The 27,770-nt window shown below is 36.5% G+C and overlaps 1 protein-coding gene and 1 long non-coding RNA gene across 13 annotated transcripts in view; one reads left to right on the forward strand and one right to left on the reverse strand.

Moving 5' to 3' along the window:
- LOC116421729 overlaps positions 1–5,181 on the forward strand; it is a 62,635-nt gene extending 57,454 nt beyond the window's left edge. For 3 of the 5 annotated variants that reach the window (XR_004232225.1, XR_004232229.1, XR_004232226.1), the window contains one exon: positions 1,887–1,954. This is a non-coding gene — a long non-coding RNA (uncharacterized LOC116421729). Of the gene's footprint in view, positions 1–1,468; positions 1,594–1,886; positions 1,965–5,091 lie in introns of those variants that run through there. The other 2 variants (XR_004232228.1, XR_004232227.1) reach the window with 2 other exon arrangements.
- TNC (tenascin C) overlaps positions 1–27,770 on the reverse strand; it is a 109,767-nt gene that overhangs the window by 57,890 nt on the left and 24,107 nt on the right. For 7 of the 8 annotated variants that reach the window (XM_031954185.1, XM_031954188.1, XM_031954186.1 and 4 more), the window contains exons 3-7: positions 10,851–11,431; positions 7,673–9,079; positions 5,046–5,309; positions 2,884–2,999; positions 1,865–2,021 (exon numbers count right to left, since the gene is read on the reverse strand). In XM_031954185.1, the coding sequence (XP_031810045.1) occupies positions 1,865–2,021; positions 2,884–2,999; positions 5,046–5,309; positions 7,673–9,079; positions 10,851–11,307 (2,401 nt within the window). In that variant the 5' untranslated portion in view covers positions 11,308–11,431. The remainder of the gene's footprint in view (positions 1–1,864; positions 2,022–2,883; positions 3,000–5,045; positions 5,310–7,672; positions 9,080–10,850; positions 11,432–27,770) is intronic. The other variant, XM_031954190.1, reaches the window with a different exon arrangement.

The following is a 27,770-nucleotide window of genomic DNA, read 5'->3' on the forward strand; positions in this document are numbered from 1 at the left end:
ATTATTTATATTCTCAGGAAAAGTTCCCTGGAGCTGAGCAAATACTGGGATGATTTCAACTCATCTTTTGTGACCTAATGATTTCTCCTGTTAGTACCTGCCTTTTACCTACCGCATGTAGATATTGTCAAGGAAGAGAAAACCCTTGATTATTCAGAGTACAAGCCTATTGATTTGCCTTGAGTTAGGCCAAATGGGGTGATATGAAATAGAAGCTATTCTTTCTAGTCATTAGTCAACAGTATATGCCTTTGCAACCACTCCCTGCCAACAAGATTCAATAGTCTAGTGGTTAGTTTGTATGTTAGATATCAAGGGTTTGTTCAGGTCAGTAAGTTGCACAAGTAGTTGCTGAATGAAACCCAGTGAAAAAGAGTGTGTGTGTGTGTGTGTGTGTGTGTGTGTACACACATATATATATATTAACTAACATTTGCTTAGTATTTTAGGGTTTGCAAATATATTCTCTTGTTTGGTCCTCATAATTTTTATGAAATAGATACTATTACTATCCCCATTTTACAAAAGGAAAACTGATATAGCTTAAATAACCTGGCCAAAGTCATAAAGCTAGTAATGATTTAATACAGGATTTGAACTTAGATTTTCTTAGAGTACAAGTCTAGCACTCTATCTAGGGTGCCATCCAGCTGCCTTAATTCTCCTCTAATAAAGATGGCCTGGAACTGAAAAATATATCCCCTCATTTTTTGTGGGGATGATCAACCCCCCCCCCCCCAGATTGGGTTGATTTAGACCTAGGTATAGTGGGGTTTTTTTCATCTTTACTAATTGTTTTATTTTTTCTGATTATACATGTAAATTAACTTTTTAAATACATATTTCTTTATGAATCATATTGGGAGATAAAAATCAGAATAAAAGAAGAGAAAACCATGAGAGAGAAAAAACAACAGAAAAAAGAAGTGAATATAGCATGTGTTTATATACATTCTTGACAGACCTTTTCTAGTTCCAAATTTGCTAGATCCAGATTTTCCAAAATTATAGGAACCTATACTAGAACTTGGGTTAAACCATGGTTTTCTTTATGTCATCTTGAGGCATCAGATGATTAATAAAAATATATATGCACACACACTATATATCATATGTGACACACAGACATGCAGGCACATATATATGCATATTTATGTTCATATATTTGTGTGTATCTATCTAGTTTGTATCTGTCTGTATTTACCTATATTACTTTTTAGTTCACAATTGTCAGACTCATTTCTACAAATTGTGAAATGTATCTATATAAACCAGAAGTGATAAACACTACCTTAAACCTTTGAACACTGAATCTGACTGAACTTCAACTCAATTAAAGACATCTCCTGGTATAGTAGAAAGAAAACCAGATTGAGTTTTAAGATATCTGAACTTATTCCTGGTTCTGACAGTAACTTTGTAGCTTTGGCTAAGTAAATTCCCCTTTCTGGTTCTATCTTCCAATCAGGGTGTTAGATTAAATGGTCTCCAAGGTCTCTTCCAATTTGGATACTCCATGGTTTACTTATGGATTTATAGAAGTTCTTCAACTAAGTTTATATGACTAGGACTGCAAGTAAGGACACTAAACAAGTAAGTGTTTCTTATAATGAGATGTTTGGGGGATGCTTAGAACCCATCTGAGAAAGTCTCTTTTTTTAGAATTAAATTATCCCATTTGATATGCCTCACAACTCTTTCCAAGGCCTTAATCTCATAAAATTCTTGTATATAGCCTTGTAACTACCAAAAGAATGTGATAGAGATTATATATAACTTCATAGATCCCAATTACCACTTGGTGCCTGCTATCTCCTAAAGTTTATCATGAAGGATAATTATCAGTACTAAGAATGATACTCACGTGTGGTTGTTATTTTCTTCAGGCCAGGACCACGGGTGTTGTTTTTCACAATATGCAAAGAAATCTCATACTCCTGTCCTGGAGCCAGGCCAGTCTGTCTGTAAGTTGTTTCTGGTCTCCTCAAGCTGTTAGTGATTTCTCCACCATCATCTTTATTCTGAAAACCAAAATGAACTTGATGTAACATAAAGATACATATATATGTACTAATCATTCCTGATCTCATCCAGATTTAGGTAATACTGTGTCCTTTCCTAAGAGATGGATGCTTCAAATGAGACATTTGGGACATTAACTGTTTTTTGAAAAACATCTCATTTCTTTTTTTCTTTGCAGGACATATTAATTCAGGCCTTTGGGATTTATGTAGGGCCAAGATATCATTATCCCTGTGGTGATGCTTTCCATATGTTTATATTCTTTTTATCCCACAGAGCCAAATTCAATATAAGAGGAAGATTCAATTTACTTATTTATTTAACAGCAAAAGAATGCCCTCAAAATACATTGATTTCTATATCCTTCTCCTTAAATTAAAAAAAAAAGATTGAATATGCCATTTTTAAAATGAGGAAAATTCAGCTACTAGGTGATTTTTAAGGACCAATCCAACTTGGGCCTTTCAGTTCTGAAATTCTAAGTTCCAGCAGCCCATACCTTAAGGCACAGCTAATAAATCCAAAGAGAAACAAGTAGCTTCAGGCAGCATGTGGACTTAGAAAGCTACAAATAAAAATTATCTATATTGCATTGTATTTTTATTTGTTTTGTTATACATTTTCCAGTTACACATTTTAATCTATTTCTGACTACTTAGGAGTTTTGTTGGTCCTTTTGAGCTTAGAGGAAATTAGTTTGATACCATAAGCTTTATGTTTTTTTCCAGTTCTAACATTCTAGGTTCTAACCATTCCTTTCAGCTCTAGTACTCACTAGTTCTGTAACTGAGTTAGTAAGTCTCTTTAAATGTTTTACAGTTCCCTAGGAAGATGCATTCCTAGCCATGCATGCTCTTTTACCATGTTGCGGAAGATAATTTCCCAGTTTTCAAAAGCAATGTCTAGGGGATCCCACTCCACTTCCACTGATGTTTCTTTGATGGCTTTGAATCTCAAGCCTTCTGGGGCAGGCAGGTCTATTGGAAAAGAGCAAGAACAGGCAAGTGATGACTTTTAGACAAGCAAAATTAAGGTGAAAGATGGAGAAATGATGAGCTCAAAAGCACCAGGGAAGGTTTATATGCAATCTTTGATTTTACCAACCCCTCAACAACAGCTGCATGCTGTTACCACTCCCAACACCTTGGGAGATTGCTTGGTTATTAATTCTGTGCTGATACATAGCACTGCTTTCCCCTTTCCAGATAATTCATGTAGTTACCTGTCTCTAAAGTTCTCCAAATAAAGCAGTGACTGTATTTAGTATATGTTCATGATGTCTGAAAGAAATACTTAAACCACAAAAGCCTCCTTTTTAAAAAAAATTTTTTTTAAAACATTGCCCAATTGTCAATGAATGAGCTCCATTGTATGTGGCAAGAATGAAACAGGCAAAGGAAAAGTGAGTCATTGTTAACAATGAGGATTTCCTTTGTGAAAATACACAATCCTCTATTTGGATGTTTCCAAAATCAGGCTGGTGCTTGTGTGCTTACACTAGGGCAACTGAGGAAAGAAATCCATTAGGCTTTGTTAGTGATCTTTGAAAACTTGCCAAAGTAAAAAGTTAAGGAGAGAAAGGCTCTAAATTGAGATAGGCTATTAATTTGATTTGAAGTAGAATAGCAGAGTGGACAAAGCCTTAACGTCAAAGTCATGAGACAGGTTTAAGGCCAAGACCTATTATTTGGTATCTTGGGCAAGTGACTTTACTGATACATACAGTAGTTTCTCCCACTCAGCCTTGGTTTTCTCATTTAGAAAAATAGAGATTAAAAAAATACCTAGGCTACCCACTCCATATCGTTGGCATAAGGAAGTTCTCTTTAATCCTTCAAAAGTACATCAATACTAGTTAGTAATGATTCCACAACCTGCTCATTTCAAGCAGGCATTGATTCATTCACTTGTCATTCACTGTCTGCTTTTCTGAATTAGAAGCTGTTGATCTTATTATAGCATCTGAACCACAAATCATCAAGCAGGTGAAAAACCCCCCTCTTCCCCTTTATTAGACCATGTCATTGCAAGACAGTGTAATCTAGTAGAAAGAACACTAGATTCAGCATAAGACCACCTAAGTTCTAGTCCTTGGTTTGGGTTATAACCATTCACTTTTTAAATGGGGGTATTAATACTTTTCTTCTTCTCCTCAAGTTTATTGAGATCAAGAAATAATGAAGTGCTTTATAGATTACTGAGCACTTTACAAATGCAAGTTGATATTATTACTGGGAATGGATTGTGATTTCATTGGCATAGGAAACTCCTAGTGAAGAGACTCCCATCATTATGGGTTGGTACTATCTATCTTTTCACTCTCCCTTAATATTGATTCCTTCCTTCTCAGTCTGTATCCACTTTATCCTATATATATATTTTGTTTGTAAACAGTTGTTTCCATGTAGTTTGCCTTATTAAACTGAAAGCTTCTTGAGAGCAGTTTTTGCCCCCCCCTTTTTTGATTTTTGTTTTGTTTATTGCTTAGCATAGTGCTTTGCACCCAGGAGGAATTTAATAACTGTTGACTTTATTTGACTTAATGTGAGCACTGCTAGGAAGCAGTGAGAGAGAAAATGATTGGCCAGGATTATGTATGTGTAAGAGATGGGATTTGAACACAGTTCTTTGACTCTGAGGTCAGCCCTCTCTCTGCTACACTACACTGCTCCTTAATTATTATTATTGTTTACAAATGCTCTTATGCCATTACTATACCAGTTATGACTATGAATAATACTAATGATAACACTATTTTCAGGGGACTTGCTTTTCCAAATAGTCTCTGTCCTAAGAGAAACCCGTGAAATGGAGGCCTCTAAGGGTATCTATCTACCAGGAAGCTATTTCTGTGTGCCATGGGCAGTACAACAGCCTCACTGCAATATTTCCCCCAGAGGACTGGAATTTCAACTTGTGATATCACGTGCCATGGCTAAGAGAGTTCTTGACACATTCTGTGGAAAAAATCTGGTGATCATTATAGAAAAGAAGGTGGCAAAAGCCCTTTTTGGTTTACTCACAAGTAGCCACTCTTGCGCTGACAGGAATACTTTTCTTGTTCTCCAGGATAGCAAAGACTCGGATAAAATATTCTACTCCTGGCTCTAATTCGCGGATGATGGTGGATGTCTGGTCTCCAGGGACACGGAATTGCATTTCCAAGCCATCTGAGTTAGTGGGGGTGTAGATGATGAGATACTCCGTGACCCTCATTTCATTGTCCCATGCCAGATTTACAGTCTCTTCTGTCACTTCAGTCACTATTAGGTCCTTTGGTGGAGATACTGCCAGGAAGGAGAAACAATGCCTCTCTGTCATTAAATTGCCACTGTTTAACCTTCTAAAAAAACAATCATTTTCTCTGGGGTTCTTCTCCTCCCTCTCTCTTTCACTCTGTCACCAACAAAAGCAGAAGTAGTAGGTAAAGGGTTTTTCTTGCTCCCTTTTATTGTTCATAGATAGTTTTAGAGTTTGATGCTGCACAATGAGAAAATATAAAGAAAAGGTGGGAAAGTCCAATGTGGGGGATATGTGCAGTGGAGAGAATGGAAGTATAAGTGTCATAAGCAATGTGAACAAACTTTCTGAATTCAAGTATAGATTATTTCTGAGGCCATGCTGAGAAAATATATCAAAGTAAAACATATTGTAGCCTCTCAGTAACTTTTAGATGGGAAAAGCCAAATTATAGCTCTAAATCATAAATTGATACTGTTTATGCATTTTGTTGGAAATCTTTGATTAGTTTAAATAAAATCCAGTACTTTAATTTTAGGTGTTAATATAAAAAAGTATTGTCTGAGTCTGGGTCTGAATCTGTGATATAAGAAATTCAGGAGTCACAAAATTTATTCTAGAGTCAATATATTCTATTGGATCTACTGAAATGTGATATCATTTACCTCTGATCAGTACTGACTGTCATAAAGATAGAGCATCTCAGAGGAACAAATGTTAATATTGGCAGCCATATACATAAAGATGCTCATTAATGGCTGTTAATTATTCTTCCCTGATATGGTTAATATCCCGTCTATGCTCTATAGTGTTGGAATCTTTACAAACTGTTAAGCCATTAGAGTTGATAGAGACAATAATTATCTAATTTAGTATGGTTCAATATGATTGATTTGATCTTAGAAGGAGATATTTTGGGCCAGAACTTGAAACAAGGTACTAAGTACAATTGATAGAAATGATGCTTCTGTTCACACCTTTAGAGAGCTCATAGAAGCAAGAAATATCTAAGTACTCATTGAAGTTCACATGTTTGGGAGATTTCAGGATCTAGAAAGAGATATCTGAATTCACACCTCCCTTGAAGCTCTTAGGGTCTGAGAACATGCTGGGAGATATTCCATAATCCCACTCTCGGAGAAGCAGCATAAATACAGCTCCAGTGAGCCACTCGAGAGAGTTACTTGGGAACATTCCCAGGGGTCAGAGAGAAGCACTCTGGGAGGAAGCCTTCACGCCCTCTCTTGAAGGCAAGAGAGAGTCATTGCATCTCCCACCTTGGTGCTGGCTGGAGGCTGAAGAAAGCAGAGGCAAAGGACAAAGCTGCAAGAGCTCTTAGAACCAAACAGAAAGATAGGCCTCTAAGAAAGCTAACCGGGCTATACTGAAGGACACAATAAAAGATCTGAACTTTTAGCACCTGGCTGTATTTGGAGTGATTAACTGATACTAAGGCTGCCTCTCCAGAAAACCTCCCCAAGGAACCTCTCTCCCAGAGAGAACTATTATTATTTAAAGAAGAACAAGAACACCACACTATAGTGGTAACATTTAGAAATTAATGAAAGCTTGACCTTTTAGTCTTTTACTTCTGTTATCTCTGATTCCCTTCATAGTGGCTAACACAGTAGATATTAACAATTGCCTATGGGAAAATGAAGAACTTTTGGATCTGAAGTGTTAAGATCACTAAATTGCTCTTGTTTTCAATTCCTCCTTTATGAAATGAGGGAATTGGATTATATAATCTTAAAAAATTCCCTTCCAGTTATTATCAGTTCTTCCATCCCCTTCATAATACATGCTTTAAAAATACTCCTGGTGTATTAGTAAGAAACAGTATCTAAGTATTCTTGTAAAGGCCTATCCCATCGTGGTGGTGGTTCTTGTTTTTAAAATCAGGGTTAAGTGACTTGCTGCAGAGGGGCATCCACCTATTAGTATCAAAGAAATCTTTGGCTGTGGAGGCAGATGATCTGGAATCAGATCCTGAATCTGACCCTTAACTAGCAGGAAGACTTTGGGCTAGTTACTGAACTTCTCTGGGAAATGTTTGTTCTACCTTGCAGGGCCGTTAATGGAAAATCCCTTTGTAAATTATGTGAGCAGATTGTCTTTGAGATTCTTTCAGCTCTTAAATTCCATCATTCTGTGTAATATACCTTGAGTATGTCATGCGACAATGATCGTCAACACATTTCCTTTTTCTTTGTCTCTCTCATCTACTCTCTTACACACATCACAGACATCTTGCATGTACCTACTTATTTACATGCTGTCTCTCTCATTAGAATGCAAACATCTTGAGATCAGAGGCTATTTTTGCCTTTCTTTGTATTCTCAACACTTGATTCCAACTCCACCAATATCTATTGGCTGGCTGCTGAGGATGGCAGGCTTCCTCACTTACCCTCTGCGCAGTCCTCCCCGGTATAGCCCTGGTTACAGATGCAACGCCCGCCAACGCACTGTCCCTGGTCGTTACAGTTGTTCGGGCAGGAAAGCTGGCTGCAGTCGTCTCCGGCGAATCCCTTGTGGCAGATGCACTTGCCATCCACACAGCGCCCTTGGTTGGTACAGTCGTGTGGACACCTTAGGGTACTGCAGTCTCTCCCCATGAACCCCTCGCTGCACACACACTGTCCATTCACACAGCGGCCCTGGTTACTGCAGCTGTTTAAGCAAGCCAACTCTCCACAGGCTTCCCCAGCGAAGCCCTCCTGGCATTCACACCTCCCTGCCACACACACCCCGCGGCTGCTGCAGTCTTTGGGGCACCGCAGGTCGCGGCAGTCTTCCCCCATGAAGCCGTCATTGCACACGCACATCCCATTCACACAGCGCCCCTGATGGTGACAATCGTTGGGGCAGCTCATGTCTCCGCAATCCTGGCCGGTGAAGCCCTGCTCACAAACGCACTTGCCAAGGACGCAGCGCCCACGGCTGTTGCAGTCACTGGGGCACCGGCGACTGGCACAGTCCTCCCCAGTGTAGCCCTCATCACACACGCACTGCCCGTTTACACAGCGGCCGTGCTTGCTGCAATCCCGAGGACACTGGAGCTCTCCACAGTCCACTCCCGCAAACCCGTCATCACACTCGCACTGCCCGTCAATGCAGCGCCCATGGTTGTGGCAGTCCTCAGGGCACTGCCTTTCGCTACAGTCCTCACCAGCAAAGCCCTCCTCACAAACGCACTGCCCTTCCTCACACCGGCCCTGGTTGTGGCAGTCATTGGGGCAGGTAAGCTGCCCACAGTCTTCTCCTGTGAAGCCCGACTCACAGTAGCAGGTCCCATTGACACAGCGGCCCCGGTCATAGCAGTCATTGGGGCATATCAGCTCACTACAATCCTCACCAGTGAAACCCTCGTTACACACACACTCATTCTCCACACAGCGCCCGCGGTTGTAGCAGTTGTTAAGGCACAGAGGCTCGTTGCAGTCGTCGCCAGCAAAACCCTCATCACAAATGCATTGCCCGTTCGTGCATTTGCCATGCTCACTGCAGGGTACGGGGCAGAGTTCCTCACTGCAGTCCTCCCCGGTATACCCCTTGAAACAGACACATGCGCCGTGGACGCACTTGCCTTGGTCGTTGCAGTCACTGGGACAGGCCAACTGGCCACAGTCCTCGCCAAAAAATCCCTCATCACAAACACACTGTCCATCGATGCACTGACCCTTGTTGTTGCAATTTCCTGGGCATTCTGGTTCAGAACAGTTGGGTCCTTTCCAACCTGGTTCACATATGCAGCCACAGCTATCAGTGCTGTAGTTCCCTCGACCACTACAGAAGGGTGCTGTGTCCAGACGGCCTGCAGTAACCAAGAAGTCAAAATCTGATAGGCTAAAAAATTTTGATAATTACAAAGCACAAGATGAGCGATAGGCTGTTGACTAGAGTTTTATTTGTGGTCACTTGAATATATAGATAATCAAACTTTAGTCATTTACTCTATCTGAAGTAGGGGAAGGGAAGGAAAAATGAATACTATAGCATTTTAGAACCAAAAGGATTGTTTTAGTCCTGAATAAAAATCTAATGTACAATAACCCCTAAGGATTTGTCTGTTCCTTCAAGAAGATTCTCTATCTTTTGAAGCAACCTATGTTGTTTTTGGACATTTCCTTCTAGGGGAGAAGTTTTTCCTTCAGTCAAATTGAAATCTGAATCCCTGCCACTTTACTGCTACTAGTTCCAAATTTTGGGGCCAGGCAGGATAATTTTTTTCCCTTGTTTATATAATAGACTTTTAAGTACTGGAAGCCAGAAATCTTATTTCTCACTCCATCCAAAACAAAACCCAAAAACCTTTCTAATTCAAAAATTCTCAGTTCCTTCAATGGATCCTGCCATGACATAGTTTGCAGTCTCTTTTTCAACTCATTATTCTATGCTGTATAATTTCCAGGTTTTCCTTAATGTCTTTTAAGAAACAGATTACCCCAAACTGAACCCATCACTCCAGATGTAATTAAACCCAGAGCAGAATTCAGTCAAATTCTCAATTTTCTCATTCTGAACACATCCTTGAAGACTTCTTTCTAATTCATTGTTGACTTATTACTTACTACTTTTCAATCATTTAAGGAATTCCAACTCTACCTAATTCTAATCAATTTGGCCACTTTGTCCTGAAAAGGATAGCATTAGAAAATCTTGCTGAAGTTCATCTATGCTGTTTCTTTAGCATTTCTTTATCCCACTAGCCTATCCTGTTTTGTTTTTTTTTTTTTGTTTTTTTTAAGGAAATGAGTTTAATTGGCAAAGGTGATTCACTTTAACTTCATTTTTTCCCCCTTTCAATATTTAACCCTACTGTTGGAATCTAATGTATAAATTAGATTCCAAACTAGTAATGTATAAATTACTAGTTTGGATACTTGAAGGTGAGATAAGCAAGTCATTTCAAATTCTATATTTGCAATGATTCTACAGTATTTGTATTATATTTACTTTTTGTTGGAATGATTGTCAGAAGAAGATAACTAGTTTATATGCAAAGGAAATATTTCATCCTCTTCCCTACTTTTGTAAATTCAATGTTTTGAGAACTCTGAAAATTAAGATACCTTTCTATTCTTTGCTGAGTTTCTTGGGGAGGGAAATTTTTGTATGTGATTGTTTATGATTGTTTAAATTTTCAAATGATTCACTTTAGCTTTAAGACCAGTTTTTGTGGCTTTAGTACTCATGGAGCCTGACACTTTGAAAAAGTAATAGTAGAACACTTGCCAACAGTTTCCATAGCCTTTATCAGGAATTTAAATCTAAAGAATTATTAGTTGAAGACTAGGAAATATCTATTACTGTATGAGAATCATGCTAAGGGGTAGATAAGAAATGAAGTAGTGTGATTACAGGTGACATAAGTTTTGGCTCTACTACTTACCACCTGTATGACCCCAGAAAAACCATTTACTATCTTTGACACTCAGATTTCTTATCTGAAATATGTTGGGGTTACTCTAGGTCAACTCTTTTGTCCATTCCAGCTGTACAAATGATCAGAAACCTTCATTTGCATAGCTCAGCTACTTTTCTATGGCCAGACATAGCCAGCATCATAACAAGTTTGCACATACCTTCAGCAGGTTGGGGACAGCAGCCAGCCCCACTGGTACATTGCTCCCGCAGGGAGGACACTAGTCCCTCTAGCTCCTCTAGCCGATTTAGTAGGTCCTTGATGTCTGCAGCTGGTGCACAGCCACATGCTCGCCGGGGAATATTGATTCGATGTGTGAAGATGATCTGATTCTCCTCATTTAGTGTGTGTTCTTGGAAGTTTTCTCCCAGCTCAGTGGGAGGGTTCAGTTCTTTCTCCCCACTGGTTGGTTCTAGGTCTACTGAGCATTGGGAACCCACAGGCATCTTAATGTTGTAGACATGATTAAAGATGACTGGGTGGTTCTCTTCTGGCAATGTGGCATTGATGCCACTCTGCCGTTTGTGGCGGATCACTCTCTTAAGAACCCCTGCTTGGGTAGGGTAGCATAACAGAGCTACAATTGTATAGGACAGCACCTGGGTCAGAGCCCCCATGGTGAAGTTTAATTTGGTGGGGGCGAAGTCTGAAAGTTAATATACCTTTACAGTTCAAATCTGGAATTTGAAAAGTATAGACTGAGAATCAGTTTCCTTTCCTCTTCTCGAGAAAATTTTCTTCCTACAAATAAAAATAATAATAAATTTTAAATGTAGCTATTATTGCTTTTGTCATTAGTTCTTTTTTTGAGCATTAATGATGACTGGAAATTTTGCAAAATATTCAACATTACACGGTTGGATATGCAGTCTTTAAATGAATTTAATCAACATTTATTAAGTAATATCAGCTGTATTAAAAAGGTTCCTTGAAATCTCGAGGATTTCCTAATAGTTCTCTTAGCTTTATGAATAAGATTAGAGGCCCTATAGGTAGAGATACAGCTGGGTCCTTATAAGTGCACAAAATGAATGCCATGAAGTGGTCATATGTATTTCAAATTGGAGTAATGGGACAATTTTACAGGATGCATTATTTGCACTAGTTATATCTTGGATGTTTCTCTTAGGCAATTTACTCTCTAGTGGGGAATATGACATTCACAAATAAGTACTCTGTAAGGTAAAATGTGAAAAATCCAAAGTAAAGGTACAGATAGAGCACTCAGGAATTTGAGGAGGATGGTATCATTTTGTCTAGTGTTTGAGAGGTTTAGGGAAGATAGGATGAAGTATAAAAGAAGTCTTACAGAAAAGAAGAAAATTAAAAAATGATAGGAAAACAAGGAATGAAAGTTCCATTTGTAGCCAGAAGACCTGGGTTAAATTCTCAGCACTGCTATTTATGACTTGTGTAATCTTGAACAAAATTTTAACCTGTAGCTGTAGTTTCCTCTTCTGTAAAATGAGACAATTGGATTAGTTTACCTTCAGGGTCTCCCTTCAATTCTATCTATGAAGCTATGACTCTATGATTTTGCTCCCAGCATGAGAGATAGTGTGCCAAGGCCAGTCATGTAAATAAGACTAAGGAGGACAAAACCTGAACAGGGAATAATAGAGAATGGTCCAGTTTGGTTAGAACAAGAATGCAGAAACTCCTTCCCACTTTTATTGTAGAAATAAGAATGGAGTGATTTCTCCCAAAGACTTTAAAACAAAAGATCATAGATCTAAAGCTAGAAGGGACCTCATAGGCTATCTGGTCCAATATCTTCATTTTAAAGATTAAGAAATTAAAATCCCAAGAGGTTGTGTATCTTAACCAAGTTTACCCTTGTGGCAATGAAGTAACAAGCTTTGTATACAAATCCTCTTACTCTAATGCCCCTATTTTATACATCAATTAAATAATGTAAATAAAATTGATAAGTTTGCTATATATTCTCTTCTTATTTTTGGTGAGTCAATTGTCTAGGGTCACACAGCTAGTAATATGAGACTGAGTTTGAACTGAAGTCCTCCTGATTCCAGGGCTGGTGCTCAAACTACAATTTCATCTAGCTGTTCTGTCAAATTCTCTTCTTAACAAACTCTCATATACATAGAAGATTCAAAGTGTTTGGACATGAATTGGACCCCAAAGTCATTATTCTCTGTATTCTGGTCCTGGGAGAAAAGGGATATTTGCAGATTTCTATTGATCCCAACTATGGAATGAATGTAATGGGCTGAAGCTGAGTTGATGCATTAATGTGATGACCACGTTAGTACCCAAAGTACTTTAAAATCAGCCAGAGTCAGGATCAGCAAAAGTCCTTGATCTTTATTCTTTGTGGAGGTGAATGGGAACGGCTATATGAAGTGAGAACAATCAGGGACACCAATCTAGCCAGAAGTGACTCTGACTTTCTTACTCCACCCACCAAATTCTCCACCCAATCTCTTATACAACAAATCTAGCCTGCAGCGTAATAGGCAGAGCCATTCTTTCTCCAAGCATATACTGATAGAGTATTGTCCAATTGGTAATTAACCATAACTGCTTGGCCCTCAACACATCAACTTAAGCTTAAGCTCATTACAATGGAAGTCAACAATCAAATATATGTTGTTTTCTACAGTATTTCTAGTCTTCTTCTTGGCTTTTCATTTTTTTGCAAGATAAATATTGGACTTCACATCTAGCCTCAGGGAACTTCTAAACTTGTTAAGGAAATATGGCCAATATAAATATTAGAGAATTATGGAGAATCAATTAGATTTCGATAATTCACATGTCACAGATTGCAGGTGCTATGCAATTTTAGATCAGGGTAATCTTGCACTAAATCAGTAGGCATTGTGTACTACCCTATAATAAGCACTGAAAAACAAAATAGAAAGTCAAAAAATAGTTTCTACTTATAAGAAATAAGCAACTTAACTAGGAAGACACCATGCAAACAACTATGTATCATACAGTGTTAACTGGACATAATCGAAAAAGGAAAGACATTGGAATTAAGGCAGATCAAGAAACATTTGTTGTAGAAGATAAGTTAGCTGGATCTTGAATGAAGGCTGAGGTCATTGGAGTTGGAGATAAGGAGAATATTTTTGGCATAGTACACTGAGGAAAAATACAGAGTTAGGAGATGGACTGTCTTGTCTGAAGAGCAGCTAGGAAGTATTACTGGATCAAAGAATACATGAAAGAAAGGTATAAGAAGACTAAAAAGTTGTACATGTAAAGGGATGTTATGAAGATCTTTAAAAACCAAACAGATAGTTTATATATTTTTCTAGAAATAATAGGGAATTATTAGAATTATTTTAATAATGGGTGACATGATCAGCCCTGAGCTTGAGAGTTATCAATTTGATAGGGAAAGGTAGGGCATGGACTAAAATAAGGAGAGATTTGAGGCATGGAGACCAGGAGAAAGTCAAGGATGACATCTCATTTGTGAGCGTGGATGAGTAGGAAGATAATGATATCCTCAACATAACACATTAGCATTTTATATCAATAGAACTAGAATAACTGGAAGGGATTATTTTTTGAGCTGAATCTTATGGATGAATAGAAAAGGCATCCCAGGGGCAAGAGGAATATCATAGACTGTTAAGTTGGGAAAATCCTTTCTCATATTGCTATTTATTTGTGTTACAGGAGACTTAAAGAACTAAGAAGAAAAAGATTAAGAAGTAGTCTATTTGGTTAGGATTATTACTTTGGCTCAAAAATGTCCCTTCGGCTAAAATGTGTATTATACTCAACCATATGGAAATTATCTACAAATCATCTCTAAATTCATTCTTGACCCTCTTCAACTACTTCTTTCCCCTGAATGTAAGTGACAGAAAGGTAGTCAAGGATATTTGTTTTGAAACTGTATCAGTCAGTTGACTCATGGCACTCTCCATTACATTTCTTTTTCCTGGGCAAGTTTCTATTATTTTAGTGTCTTAAGTCAGTTATCTCTACAGGCTGGTTATTAGGTAGGTGGCTTCCTGACATATTTCTAGTAATGTCTTGCCCTAAGGTTAAGATGAGTCAATAAGAGAAAAGCTGCTCTCTCTTCTTTCATGAACACAGGGAATATTTAGTAAACTAGATTGATCAAGAAATGAAATGGGAACAATCCAAATGGTCTGAAATGATTGATGTACTGAGAAAGGTGGGGTAGCCAAGTGTCAGGGACAGTGGGATTGAGATACACTTCTTTAGTCATCCTAAACCTTGTAGGAGTAAGAAAGATTCAGATGTTGTCAGATCTTGGAAAGAACAGTTATGCATACATTCTATAGAATGGATACTTAATAAATATCTGTTGAATCAGTAATCAAACAACAAGTCTTTATTTGATGCTAAGTATCAGGCACTGTGCTAGGCATTAGTTATATACAAAGATAAAAATTAAACATTATCTGTTCTGTAGAAGTTATATTACTTACATCCAACCATTCTGGAGAGCAATTTGGAACTATGCTCAAAAAGTTATCAAACTGTGCATACGCTTTGATCCAGCAGTGTTACTATTGGGCTTATATCCCAAAGAGATCATAAAGAAGGAAAAGGGACCTGTATGTGCACAAATGTTTGTGGCAGCCCTCTTTGTAGTGGCTAGAAACTGGAAACTGAGTGGATGCCCATCAGTTGGAGAATGGTTGAATAAATTGTGGTATATGAATATTATGGAATATTATTGTTCTGTTAGAAATGACCAACAGGATGATTTCAGAAAGGCCTGGACAGACTTACACGAACTGATACTGAGTGAAACGAGCAGGGCCAAGAGATCATTATATACTTCAACAACAATACTAGATAATGACCAGTTCTGATGGACCTAGCCGCCCTCAGCAATGAGATCAACCATATCATTTCCAATGGAGCAGTAATGAACTGAACCAGCTATGCCCAGTGAAAGAATTCTGGGAGATGACTAAAAACCATTACATTGAATTCCCAATCCCTATATTTTTGTCCAACTGCATTTTTGATTTCCTTCACAGGCTAATTGTACAATATTTCAGTCTGATTCTATTTGTACAGCAAAATAACGGTTTGGTCATGTATACTTATTGTGTATCTAATTTATATTTTAATATATTTAACATCTAGTGATCATCCTGCCATCTGGGGGAGGGGATGAGGGGTAAGAGAGGAAAAATTGGAACAAGAGGTTTGGCAATTGTCAATGCTGTAAAGTTACCCATACATATAACCTGTAAATAAAAGGCTATTAAATAAAAAAAAAAGAAAAAAAGAAAAAAAAAGATTAGGGGGTAAACTTAAAAAAAAAGTTATATTACTTAGGAAAAGTTAACATTCTATAGGAATAAATGAAATGTGGACTGTCAGACTTTAGTAGACTGGGACTCCTTATCTTTCTGTAAATGTCTTAAACTTAGAAAAGCATTCCATATCTCTCTCCCAACCCTCAAGTTGTTTTTTCTTCTTCTGGGTATTTAAAGCAATATATTTATGAAAATAAACTATGAACAAGATGGAAAGTTTTTTTTCCTCCACTATGAATTTTCATTATGTGCACTGATAAAGTTAAATGTTACCCTGTTGGAGAACAGTGTTAGAAGAAAATGGGGGTTGAGCTTTTCCGTCTCATACCATTCCCCACCCCATTTCCCTTACATATATGCTAATCAACTGATTGGTACATTTTGGACAGATTAGGAAATGATTTAATTTTGGGTCTTTACAAAGTACATCATTGCAAATTGTATATCATGTGTACCCTTATCGAAACAGAACTGGGATTAGAAGCTAGTCAATTTATAACTAAGGTTTAGAAGTTAAATTCAATTAAAATAAAAGGCATTTTGTTCATACCACAAAGAGAAGAATAAAAGGCAATTCACGATCCTCCTTAAGGATATGACTTCTCTTCATTAAGAAGTTGAGGCTTCTTGTTCTCCCAACTTTTCTAGGTAGATCAAGAAGAACGTTTTCAGTAGCAGTCTATGGCTTTTTCCATAGATCAGCTTAACTGCAAAATGACTACATGACTAAAGAAAAGTCAATTTATTACTTTGCCTCAGTTTGAGCAACAAACCTTGTCCTATCTACTTCATAGAGGTTATTGTGAGGAAATTATTTCATAAATTTGAAAGTTCAATAGAAATGTAAAAATGAAAAAAAAACTATGGTTATTGTTAGTCATTTAAAAAATTTAATGGACAAGCTAGGTTTGTAGGACTTGAGAAATGATAAATAACTTTGGGGAATCCTCTTAAGCAGAAAGTGAGTTCTCCTCTCTCTAGAGAGAGATTAAAGAAGGTGAGAAGTTTGGACACTTGTATGAAACCAGTGGAAGAAACTGGGTTTTTCTAGCCTATAAAAGACTAAAGAATAACATGATAATTATCTTCAAATGGGTTGAATGGGTTTTGAGTAAAATAGGAAACAATTTGTTCTGTGATATTTTAGAAAGCAGAACTGGGACTTAGTTAAGTATTTCCCAATGACTGGAGTTGTCCAAAAAATGGAAGAGACTGCCTTGGGAAATAATTGAGAGTGAGTTCCCTGTTAGTAGAAGCATTTAAACTTAGACAGGATAACTATCTGTTTAGAGAAATAGTAGAAAAGATTCTCCTCTTGAATAGAGGGTAAATTGTAAGGTTCTGTATAAGGCAGAATGATGGAATTGAAAAAAAGCAGGCCTTGTGGTTAAAAAAATTATAACATAACTAAATAATAATAGGTAACATAGTACTTTAAGGTTGGCAAAGCACTCTACACATATCTAATTTTATCCTTCCAACAATACTGGGAAGTATATGCTATTATCTCCATTTTTCATAGATGGGGAAACTGAGGCAAAGCCACTTCAAATGACTTGCCCAGAGTCACATAGCTTTGTAAATGTCTGAGACAGAATTGGAAGTTAAGTCTTCCTCTATTAAAATTTTAGTTCTCTGTCTACTACTACCCGGCTGCACTTGTGTTTGAGTCTTGCCTTTGACACATAAAGATGTGATCCTGGACTAGTCTTTTTAAGTTGTTAGTATTCTAAGAAACAAGACCATATGCTATCAAACAGCATCAGATATACACTGGATTTGAAGGTAGCTATGATATGGTTCTGGTCCTCTATCTGGAATGCAACAGATAATTATGATGACTTTATTGAGGAAGAGAGTGGTTGGAAAACTAATATTATATTTTAAAAGAACCATTTTTAGCTTCTAAGATGTACAAAACCCAGGTAGTGGATAGGGCCCTAGTTTGTGACCCACTACCATAAGACTAATATATTTATAGATACATGAGATTCAAAGTTCTGGTAACCTATTAGAATCTTCCAGTTATTGCTTTTCACATACAATATTAGATTGTTTAAAACCTCAAAATACTATTTTCTAAAGATACAAGGACCCTTTTTTCCTCCTCCTCTTCCCCCTCTACTTTTCTGTGTTTCTGTTTCTTTCTCTCTCTCTCTTTTCTGGACTATCCTTCCACATAATCCACAAATTATACCCCATAATGCTGAAGAGAAGTTAGCAGAATTCCCCATGTTCCTACATTTCTCTGCCAGTTTCCCAGCAGTTACTTTGTTGTCTTGTTGCATTCTCTTCATGAACCTCACCTTCCCCAACAGTCTGGAAGCACAATCAAATCAATATTAATAATGCTATGATGGCAGAAATTAGGCATGGACCCACACTTAACACTGTATATACCAAGATAAGATAAAAATGGGTCCATGATTTAGGCATAAAGAACGAGATTATAAATAAATTAGCGGAACATAGGATATGTTTATCTCTCAGACTTGTGGAGAAGGAAGAATTTTGTGACCAAAGATGAACTAGAGACTATTACTGGTCACAAAATAGAAAATTTTGATTACATCAAATTAAAAAGCCTTTGTACAAACAAAACTAATGCAAACAAGATTAGAAGGGAAGCCACAAACTGGGAAAACACCTTCACAGTTAAAGGTTCTGATAAAGGCCTCATTTCCAAAATATATAGAGAATTGACTCTAATTTATAAGAAATCAAGCCATTCTCCAATTGATAAATGGTCAAAGACTATGAACAGACAATTTTCAGATGATAAAATTGAAACTATTACCACTCATATAAAAGAGTGTTCCAAATCACTATTGATCAGAGAAATGCAAATTAATAAGACAACTCTGAGATACCACTACACACCAGATTGGCTAAGATGACAGGAAAAAAAAAATGATGAATGTTGGAGGGATGCGGGAAAACTGGGACACTGATGCATCGTTGGTGGAGTTGTGAACGAATCCAACCATTCTGGAGAACAATCTGGAATTATGCCCCAAAAGTTAGCAAACTGTGCATACCTTTGATCCAAGCAGTGCTACTACTGGGCTTATACCCAAAGAGATATTAAAGAAGGAAAGGGACCTGTATGTGCCAAAATGTTTGTGGCAGCCCTGTTTAGTGCTAGAAACTGGAAAATGAATGGATGCCCATCAATTGGAGAATGGTTGGGTAAATTGTGGTATATGAATGTTATGGAATATTATTATTCTGTAAGAAATGACCAACAGGATGACTACAGAGAGGTTTGGAGAGACTTACATGAACTGATGCTAAGAGAAATGAGCAGAACCAAGAGATCATTATATACTGCAACAACAATACTGTATGAAGATGTATTCTGATGGAAGTGGATTTCTTTGACAAAGAGACCTAACTCAGTTTCAATTGATCAATGATGGAGAGAAGCAGCTACACCCAAAGAAAGAACACTGGGAAATGAATGTAAACTGCACTTTTGTTTTTCTTCCTGGGTTATTTTTACCTTCTGAATCCAATTCTCCCTGTGCAACAAGAGAACTGTTTGGTTCTGCACACATATATTGTATCTAGGATATACTGCAACATATTTAACATGTATAGGACTGCTTGCCATCTGGGGAGGGGGTGGAGGGAGAGAGGGGAAAAATCGGAACAGAAGTGAGTGCAAGGGATAATGTTGTAAAAATTACCCTGGCATGGTTCTGTCAATAAAAAATTATTATAATAAAAAAAAACTGGAAAAACCAACAAAAAAATAATGCTATGGAAAGTACGTGTGTCAAACTACTCTATGACTCCAATTAAGTTCTGTAATTTTTCAATCAAAAAAGTCTCTCTCTAGCCATCACTTTTTTACCTTTTCCATTAGAATTTTCCATTTCTCTCTTCCTCCCTCACTATATCTTCTTTTCCTCCCTTTCTTCCTTCCTTCCTCCCTCCCTCCTTCTCTCCCTTCCTTCCTTCCTTCCTTCTACCCTCCCTCTCTCCCTCCCTCTCTCCCTTTCTTCCTTCTCTCCCTCCCTGAATATAGCAGAAAAAGTATAATTAACTTTTCAGATTTTATTCTGTCTTTATTCGTTTCCCCTTCTCTTCCTCTCCCAGAATCTTTTTGTGACTCACATTGATGACTTTTATTTCCATTTAACTTTCTAATGGAGAAAGAAATTATAACAATTAAGAGTTTATTTCTTGCTAAATAACTGGAACTTTAGCTTTTTCTCCCTAGACTTTTTGACCTTTCTTATTTCCTCCTCCATTTGGGCCAGTGAAGGATGACTCTGGAAGCTAAATATATTTCTCTTGAAATATTTTTCTTCAGTTTCAGAGGATGCCCTCAAAACCTATCCCCCCTCAAATGCCTCTAGCCAAGAATTCTAGGACCCACCTTGTCTAAAAGACAATGGAATTTTGGTGTTTCCATGTTTGACTAGGCTAGATTTTCTCTTGCCTATTGGATGTTCTGGGTTCCTTCTATAAAGTTTATTATTTACTGTGCCCATTTGGAAACATGACAGTACAAATGATTTTTCTTCCACTTCCCCTAGCTTCTTGTGGACCACCCAGACTTTGTTTTTTTCCAAATCAACCTCTTGCTATACTCCCATTCATTTCTCCTTTCCTGAATTCCTTCCCATCTTTGACCTCAGGGTTAGTTACTTCAGTGTCTCTGTCTTTGCTTCAAATTCCTTTGCCTTCTTAACATTCCAGAATCATTACTGAATCACAGGGCTACATGGAAACTTAAGAAATGATCTTGTTCAATGCTTTAACAGATATAGGAAGTGAAATGCAGAGAAGGGCATAAGATCATTGGATTTAGATATGGAAGGGACCCAAAAGACCATCATATTTTATTTTACACATGAGGAAACTGGGCAAAAAAGAACTGACTTTTCAGTCACATACCTAATAAAAGGATGGCCTTAGGACTCAAGTCTATGAAAAATTAGCACTGTATATAATAAGAAAAGTATAAGAAAAAGAAAATGTCTCTTTTTACACTACTAGCTATTCTTAATCTTGTGTGTTTTAGATCTCTCTGACACTCTGTTGTTAACTTCTTTTTTTGTACTTCTTCAGCCTGAGGGACACTGATGGAGGAAAGCAGACCACCAAAGAGACCAGATCTATTATAAATTCAAACAAACATCTTTTAGCCTTTCATTAAACTCTAAAATCCAGTTTCCCTCTTCTATTGACCACTTATGACAATTTTTTTTTCTCTTCAAGCCACCACTCCTAGTTAGCCATCCGTATTAACAATTATCCTTGATACAAACCATTAGGCCAGATTAATTTTATTTTTTACCTCCTTTTATTAATGTCATTCAGAGTTTTTTTTTTTAATGTTTGCTCATGGTGATTTCCCAGCTTCCTACTCCTCTAACCTGAGAGGTCCTTCATCTTCCCTATCTTTCTATTCTTCAAGATTCACCTGATTTAGGAGTTAGGGGAGTGATACCAACCATTTTTAACTTCTTTTTTATCTTGGTCATATTTGGCTATTCAATTTAATAAGCTGTCTTATTTTGTTTGTATTTTTATCTTTTATCATTTAGTTATGTCAATATAAAACCATGATAATATATTAAGAGATATTTACATAATATTTTATAACTAATAATACATAGCATTTTACATAGAACTTTAAATTTTAAAAATTGCTTTCCATATGTTGTCTTATTTGATTCTCACAACATAGGCAGCTAGGGATAATTATTATCCTTAGTTTACAGAGAGATAAACTGAAGTATCCATTTTCACTACTTAGCTTCTCTTTTTGTGCATTTCCTTCTTTGATCCTTTTAAAGTGTTTTTAAAAGGCATTATAACTTTTTTTTTTAATAAAGATAACATAATTGAGCTATAGAGAGATAAGATGGAAGAGACCATAGGGATCTATTATTCCAATCCCTATGTTTTACAGACAAGAAAATAAAGGCCCAGGGAAGTTAAATAATTTATCCATCCTCCCCAAGATGGTAAATAAAAGAGCCATAATTCCAATCCATTTCCTATGACTTCTAATCCAGTGATCCTTCGCATCAGTCATAGTTATATAGTTCTTCACTCATTATTTCGGAACTATATCCTGGGATGGGTTTAATTCTGCCTTAAAATGAAGAACTAAAAAAGGGAATAACTTGGCATTGCAATTACCCTCATCCCATCTTCTTATTAGGTAGTCCAATTTTTTTTGCTATAGTTTAAAGTGATGAACATAATTGATAAATTCATATTTGTATAAAGAGAAATTTTCTTATTTCCATCAATTCTGATTTTAGATAAAATGCATTTTCATCAAGAACATGATCATTTTTTTTCATACTGTTTGCAATCTCCTTATTGGGTAGCTGGATCTCAGTCACAGGAGTTATTTCTACATAGATGAATGTAGATGAATCATATATGTAACTTGTGTATTTACATGTTATAAGTAGTAGAAGACAGAATGGAGGAGTCTTAACAATTTTGCAATACATGTTAGTAAAATCAGATTTTCAGTGTTGTGGAAAGAGCATCCAGTTTGGAACCAGTGCATCCAGACTGACTTCTTAGCTACTTATGGGGCAAGTCATTTCAGTTTTCTCAGCTCCAATTCCTTTTTTTTTTTTTTTTTGGTAAAATTGAAGATTTGAATTAGACAGATTTAGTCTTTACTACTACTCCCCTCCCCAAAGAAAAACATCATTTCCTCCTTTCTTATTAGGACGGTAGTAAAAAAAAAAGTTTACTGTCCAGTTCTGTCTGACTTCTTATAACCCTTTGGAATTTTCTTGGCAATAATCCTAGAATGCTTTGCTATTTACTTTTCCAGTTCATTTTACAGATGAGGAACTGGAACAATAAAAATTATAGTGACTTGCCCAGGGTATCACAAATTCTATCTGAATCCAGATTTAAATTCAGAAAAATGAGTCTTCCTGATTAAAAGCCCCTTGTTCTATCTACTGTACCATCTAGCTGCCTCATTAATTTTGCTACTTCCATAGGAAAAGTGGATCAATAATTGATTTTCCCCCTACCTCCATTGAGTTGACATCAATTCTTGCTCTAAACATCCTCATTCAGGTCCCATATCTTCCTCTCTGGAAAAGCTTTCTCTTCTTCTTCTTCTTCTTGTTCTTTTTCTTTTTTCTTTTCTTTTTTTTTTAACTGTTTTTCCTACTGAGTTTTTTTTAATAATTATAACTTTTTATTTGACAGAACCCATGCCTGGGTAATTTTTACAACATTATCCCTTGCACTCACTTCTGTTCCAACTTTTCTCCTCCCTCCCTCCACCCCCTCCCCCAGATGGCAAGCAGTCCTATACATGTCAAATATGTCACAGTATATCCTAGATACAATATATGTGTGCAGAACTGAACAGTTCTCTTGTTGCACAGAAAGAATTGGATTCAGAAGGTAAAAATAACCCAGGAAGAAAAACAAAAATGCAAACCATTTACATTCATTTCCCACTGTTCTTTCTTTGGGTGTAGCTGCTTCTGTCCATCATTGATCAACTGAAGCCGAGTTAGATCTTCTCTTTGTCGAAGAAATCCACGTCCATCAGAATACATCCTCATACAGTATTGTTGTTGAAGTATATAATCTCTTGGTTCTGCTCATTTCACTTAGCATCAGTTCATGTAAGTCTCTTCAAGCCTCTCTGTATTCATCCTGCTGGTCATTTCTTACAGAACAATAATATTCCATAACATTCATATACCACAATTTACTCAAACATTTTCCAATTGATGGGCATCCATCCATTTGGAAAAGCTTTCTAATGCATCTTCTTTCCTTAAGTCTATCCTTTCCCCAAGTCATTTTTCATTCACATTCTCCAAGAAATGCTTCTAGTAAACTGAGTGATCTTGTCATTCCTTTACTCTCTTTAAGGGACTCGCTATATTGCTCTTCAACAAAGCATGTCTTCCTGATGCTTGTATTCAAAATGCTCCATTACTTGGCTCTTACCCACCTTTCTAGAATTATCTCACAATACTCTCACTTCCAGAGTTTACATTTCAGCTCAACTAGATTGTTTTCTGTTCTGTCCATCTCTGGGTCTTTGTTCAAGTTATCTCTAGTATCCAACTATATAACTTTTACTGACACCTCTCTTCTTCCTTAGGTAAGAATGACCATTCCCTCAGATATCTCCTAACACTTTTCCAGCTCTCTACCTTTTATACTTTTCCTTCTCCCTTGTACTGTAGTTATCTGTATACATGTCATTCTTCCATTAAGGATGAATTGGAACATAGGGATCTGCCAATCTAATCACCATTGATTTCTCACAGGTGTGAGTTATTACTTATTTTTCTTTAATTTTAAAAATTCTTTATTCTAAAGATGGCTCTGAGTGAGAATTCAGGGGAAATCTCCCATTTCATTCAGGGCCATCTCCATTCCTTGTGATCTACATCTGGCCCCTGGACCCTGATGGCTTTGGAGGGGGAAAGTGAGCCAAGATGACTTTGACTAGCCCTCCCTCACTTAATCCAATTCACTTTCATGTCTTGGCATCACTTCCCTGATGTCATGATTCTCTTCAAGAACAAAGGACAAGGGGGTGCAGCACAAGGTGGTGCAGCGGATAGAGCACCAGCCCTGAAGTCAGGAGGACCTGAGTTCAAATTTGACCTCAGACACTTAACATTTCCTAGCTGTGTGACTCTGGGCAAGTCTCTTAATCCTAATTGCCTTAACAAAAAAAAGAAAGAAAGAAATAAAGGAGAAAGGACAAACAAGAACAACCATTCCAGTCCTAGGTTTTTTGAAATCCATAGTGGAATTGATGCCCTCATGCTTTTTCTGGGTAATTTTTAATACTATAGCTTAGGATTCCATCTCTAAGATCACATGTCCTAGTGATCTAGGAAAAAGAGTCAAATTGCTTGACACAACCTTGGAACATTTCACTTTCCTTACATGAACAATATCCTTACTGGCCACAAGTCATGAAACCCAAAATTCAGTTTCATTTAAATCATGGATTGTAATAAGTTTAAAATGTCTAGGGAGGAAACTTCTTGGAATCATTTGCCCATTTAGTAAACAAAGGCCAAATTGGCTGCTGATACCATGACTCAGAATGCTACTGTAGATAGAGTGCATCAGATAAGACTTTGCAGTTCAAACAAAGATACATCTCAGAAACTTAGTAAGTGAAGTTCAATACATTTTAGTTTAGTTATTTTAAAAATCATTTTGCACTAAAAGGGAGTGACATGGCTAGAATGCAAAACAGTTGTCTGGCTCTTTTAAAAAAAGAAATATTCCATAAGCAGTATTTCTACCTTTATATTTCTCCATGTTGACCAAGACCAGTTCCTATCTAAAGTTCAATGAACTGGATAACTGATGGTCAAGTCAATGCCTTTGGAACTGAAATACAGATAACATGTAAACAGTATTTGATGGAGTTCATGGAAACAACTCATATGTAGCTTATACTAAAATTGTCAAACCAGTTTTTTGTCTCGCCTTGAAACTGATTCTTTTTTAACTCAAGAATTAGATTTTTTTATTATTATATTCAATATGATCTTATTGGATTTGGCCCAGTATTCTGACCTGCCAAGAACTTTCTAGATCCCCAGTGTATTATCCCAGTAGATTATCCAGTGTATTAATTGTTCCTTTCTAACATTGTGCCATCTGCTGTTTTGTTATGTAAGCCATCTTTGCAAATTCTTGTAAATTTTAGACACCTCAGGATCAAGCTTGGCCCTCTGGGAGCCTTCACTAGTGTGTTTCTTTCATGCTGACATGTAGTCATCAGTGATAACTCTTGTAATATAGTAACTCGACTAATTCTCAATTCACCTAACGATATTGTCATTCAGCCTTCATGTCTTCACCTTATCCACAAAAATAACATGAGATACTTCATCAGATGCTTTATTAAATTCTAGACAAAATATATAACATCCCCTCGATTGATTGACCTAGGAACTCTGTACAAAAAGAAAAAAAGGGATAATTGATGTTAGTCAAGTTTTTAAATAGTTTTTGGGATGATATTTGTTTTTATGTCACTTAGATTTCTCCTTCATTTCCCCTCTTTCATCTTCCCAGAAAGCATTCCTTATAACAAAATTTTTAAAAGAAAAGAAGTAGTAATACCTCACACCTGTGGATTCTGTACCTTTGCAAAAGATGGGTAAGGATTATCTCATCCTACATCTCTTTTGACCTTTGAGACTAGGTTTCTTTTCTTTCTATCTTTGCAACCTTCATTTTCAATTGTTTTGTGCTGGTTGTTCTTTTATATTATTGTCTATATCATTTTCCTTGTTTTGCTTTATTTCATTTTGCATCAGTTCATGCAGGTATTTCTATGCTTTTTGTCATTCATCTTATTTGTAATTTTTGTGGCATAGTGATATTCCATTACATGTATGCACCACAATTTGTTTATTCATTATCCAGTTGATGACCATCTACTTTATTTCCAGGTTCTTGCTATCACTGTTATGAGTATTTTGATGTTCATTTTTATTTCAGGTATACAACAACAAAGATAAACCTTCAGATAAAAAGTTATAGACATTTTAGTCACTTTATTATAATTCCAAATTGCTTTTAATAATTGTTGTACTAATTCACAGCTTCACCAAAAAAAATGCAAAAATGCAATACTCTTTTCACAACACTTTCAAAGTTGACTATTGTCATCTTTTGTCATCTTTGCCAATTTGCTGGTTATGAGGTAAAATCTCAGGGTTGTTTGGATTTGCATTTCCCTTATTGGTGGTGATTTAGATAATTCTTTTATGCAGTTGATAGTTTGTAACTGTTCTTTGAGAATTATTTATAGAACTATTCTTTAATCACATATATTTAGGAATGGCTTTATGTTAGATAATTCCATTAATTTTTGATATACCTTGGGTACCACATCTTTATCTAAAAAAATTGACACAAAGTTTCCATTCTCCTATCCCCACCCAGTCACTGGCTTTCTTATTTTGATGTATTAATTTTGTATCTGGAAAAAAATCTAATCCATTTAATTTAATCAAAATTTATTTTATTTTTTATAATTGGATCTCTTCCTATTGTTTGTTAAAATTCTTCTAACTATAGCCATAAAAGATATATGATCTGCTTCTTTTCTAATGATCTTTGTAGCAGAATCTTTAATATTTAAGTCATATATCCATTTTGAATGTATTGTGGAATATGTGTAAGATATTAGTCTAAGCATAATTTTTGGAATGACCTATACTTGATGAAAGTATCCTGACTAATCTCACTCTATTCAGCCTGTCAGGGCCTATTTGGATCATCATTAACTTGATTTCACACTCACACACATATATTTCTAGAAGCTCTATTTCTGAAAAGGCTAATTATGCATTAATTAACACATTAAACACATGCTGGGACATTTAGGGAAATCATTATATATTATAGTATCTCCTGGATATTGTACTGATAGATGTACATGTGGATAGATGTACATATTAGTTTTGGGGCAAAATAATGGTTTAAGAATAATCCTTTTGTTACAATTCTAGCCCTTATATTTTGATTAAAAAGTATTGACTTTTTATCCATATTTCTTTTGATATTTCTTTCATTCCATTATGCATTGTGTATAAATAAGGTAATATTTCCTCCAGGATTAATCAACAGAAAGATTTTTAGAATGCTACGTATGAGGTGATAAGTCTGAATGGGGAACTTGGGATTGGTCATGACTCTATTTCTTATTCAAATTCTGGTATTGTTCTGGACAAATCCTCCATGTTCATTTGGTTGTTTTGTATCTCACTTTCACAGAAGGAGCAGGAAAT

This window comes from Sarcophilus harrisii, chromosome 2, assembly GCF_902635505.1.
Source record: "Sarcophilus harrisii chromosome 2, mSarHar1.11, whole genome shotgun sequence".
Taxonomy (NCBI): Eukaryota; Metazoa; Chordata; class Mammalia; order Dasyuromorphia; family Dasyuridae; genus Sarcophilus; species Sarcophilus harrisii.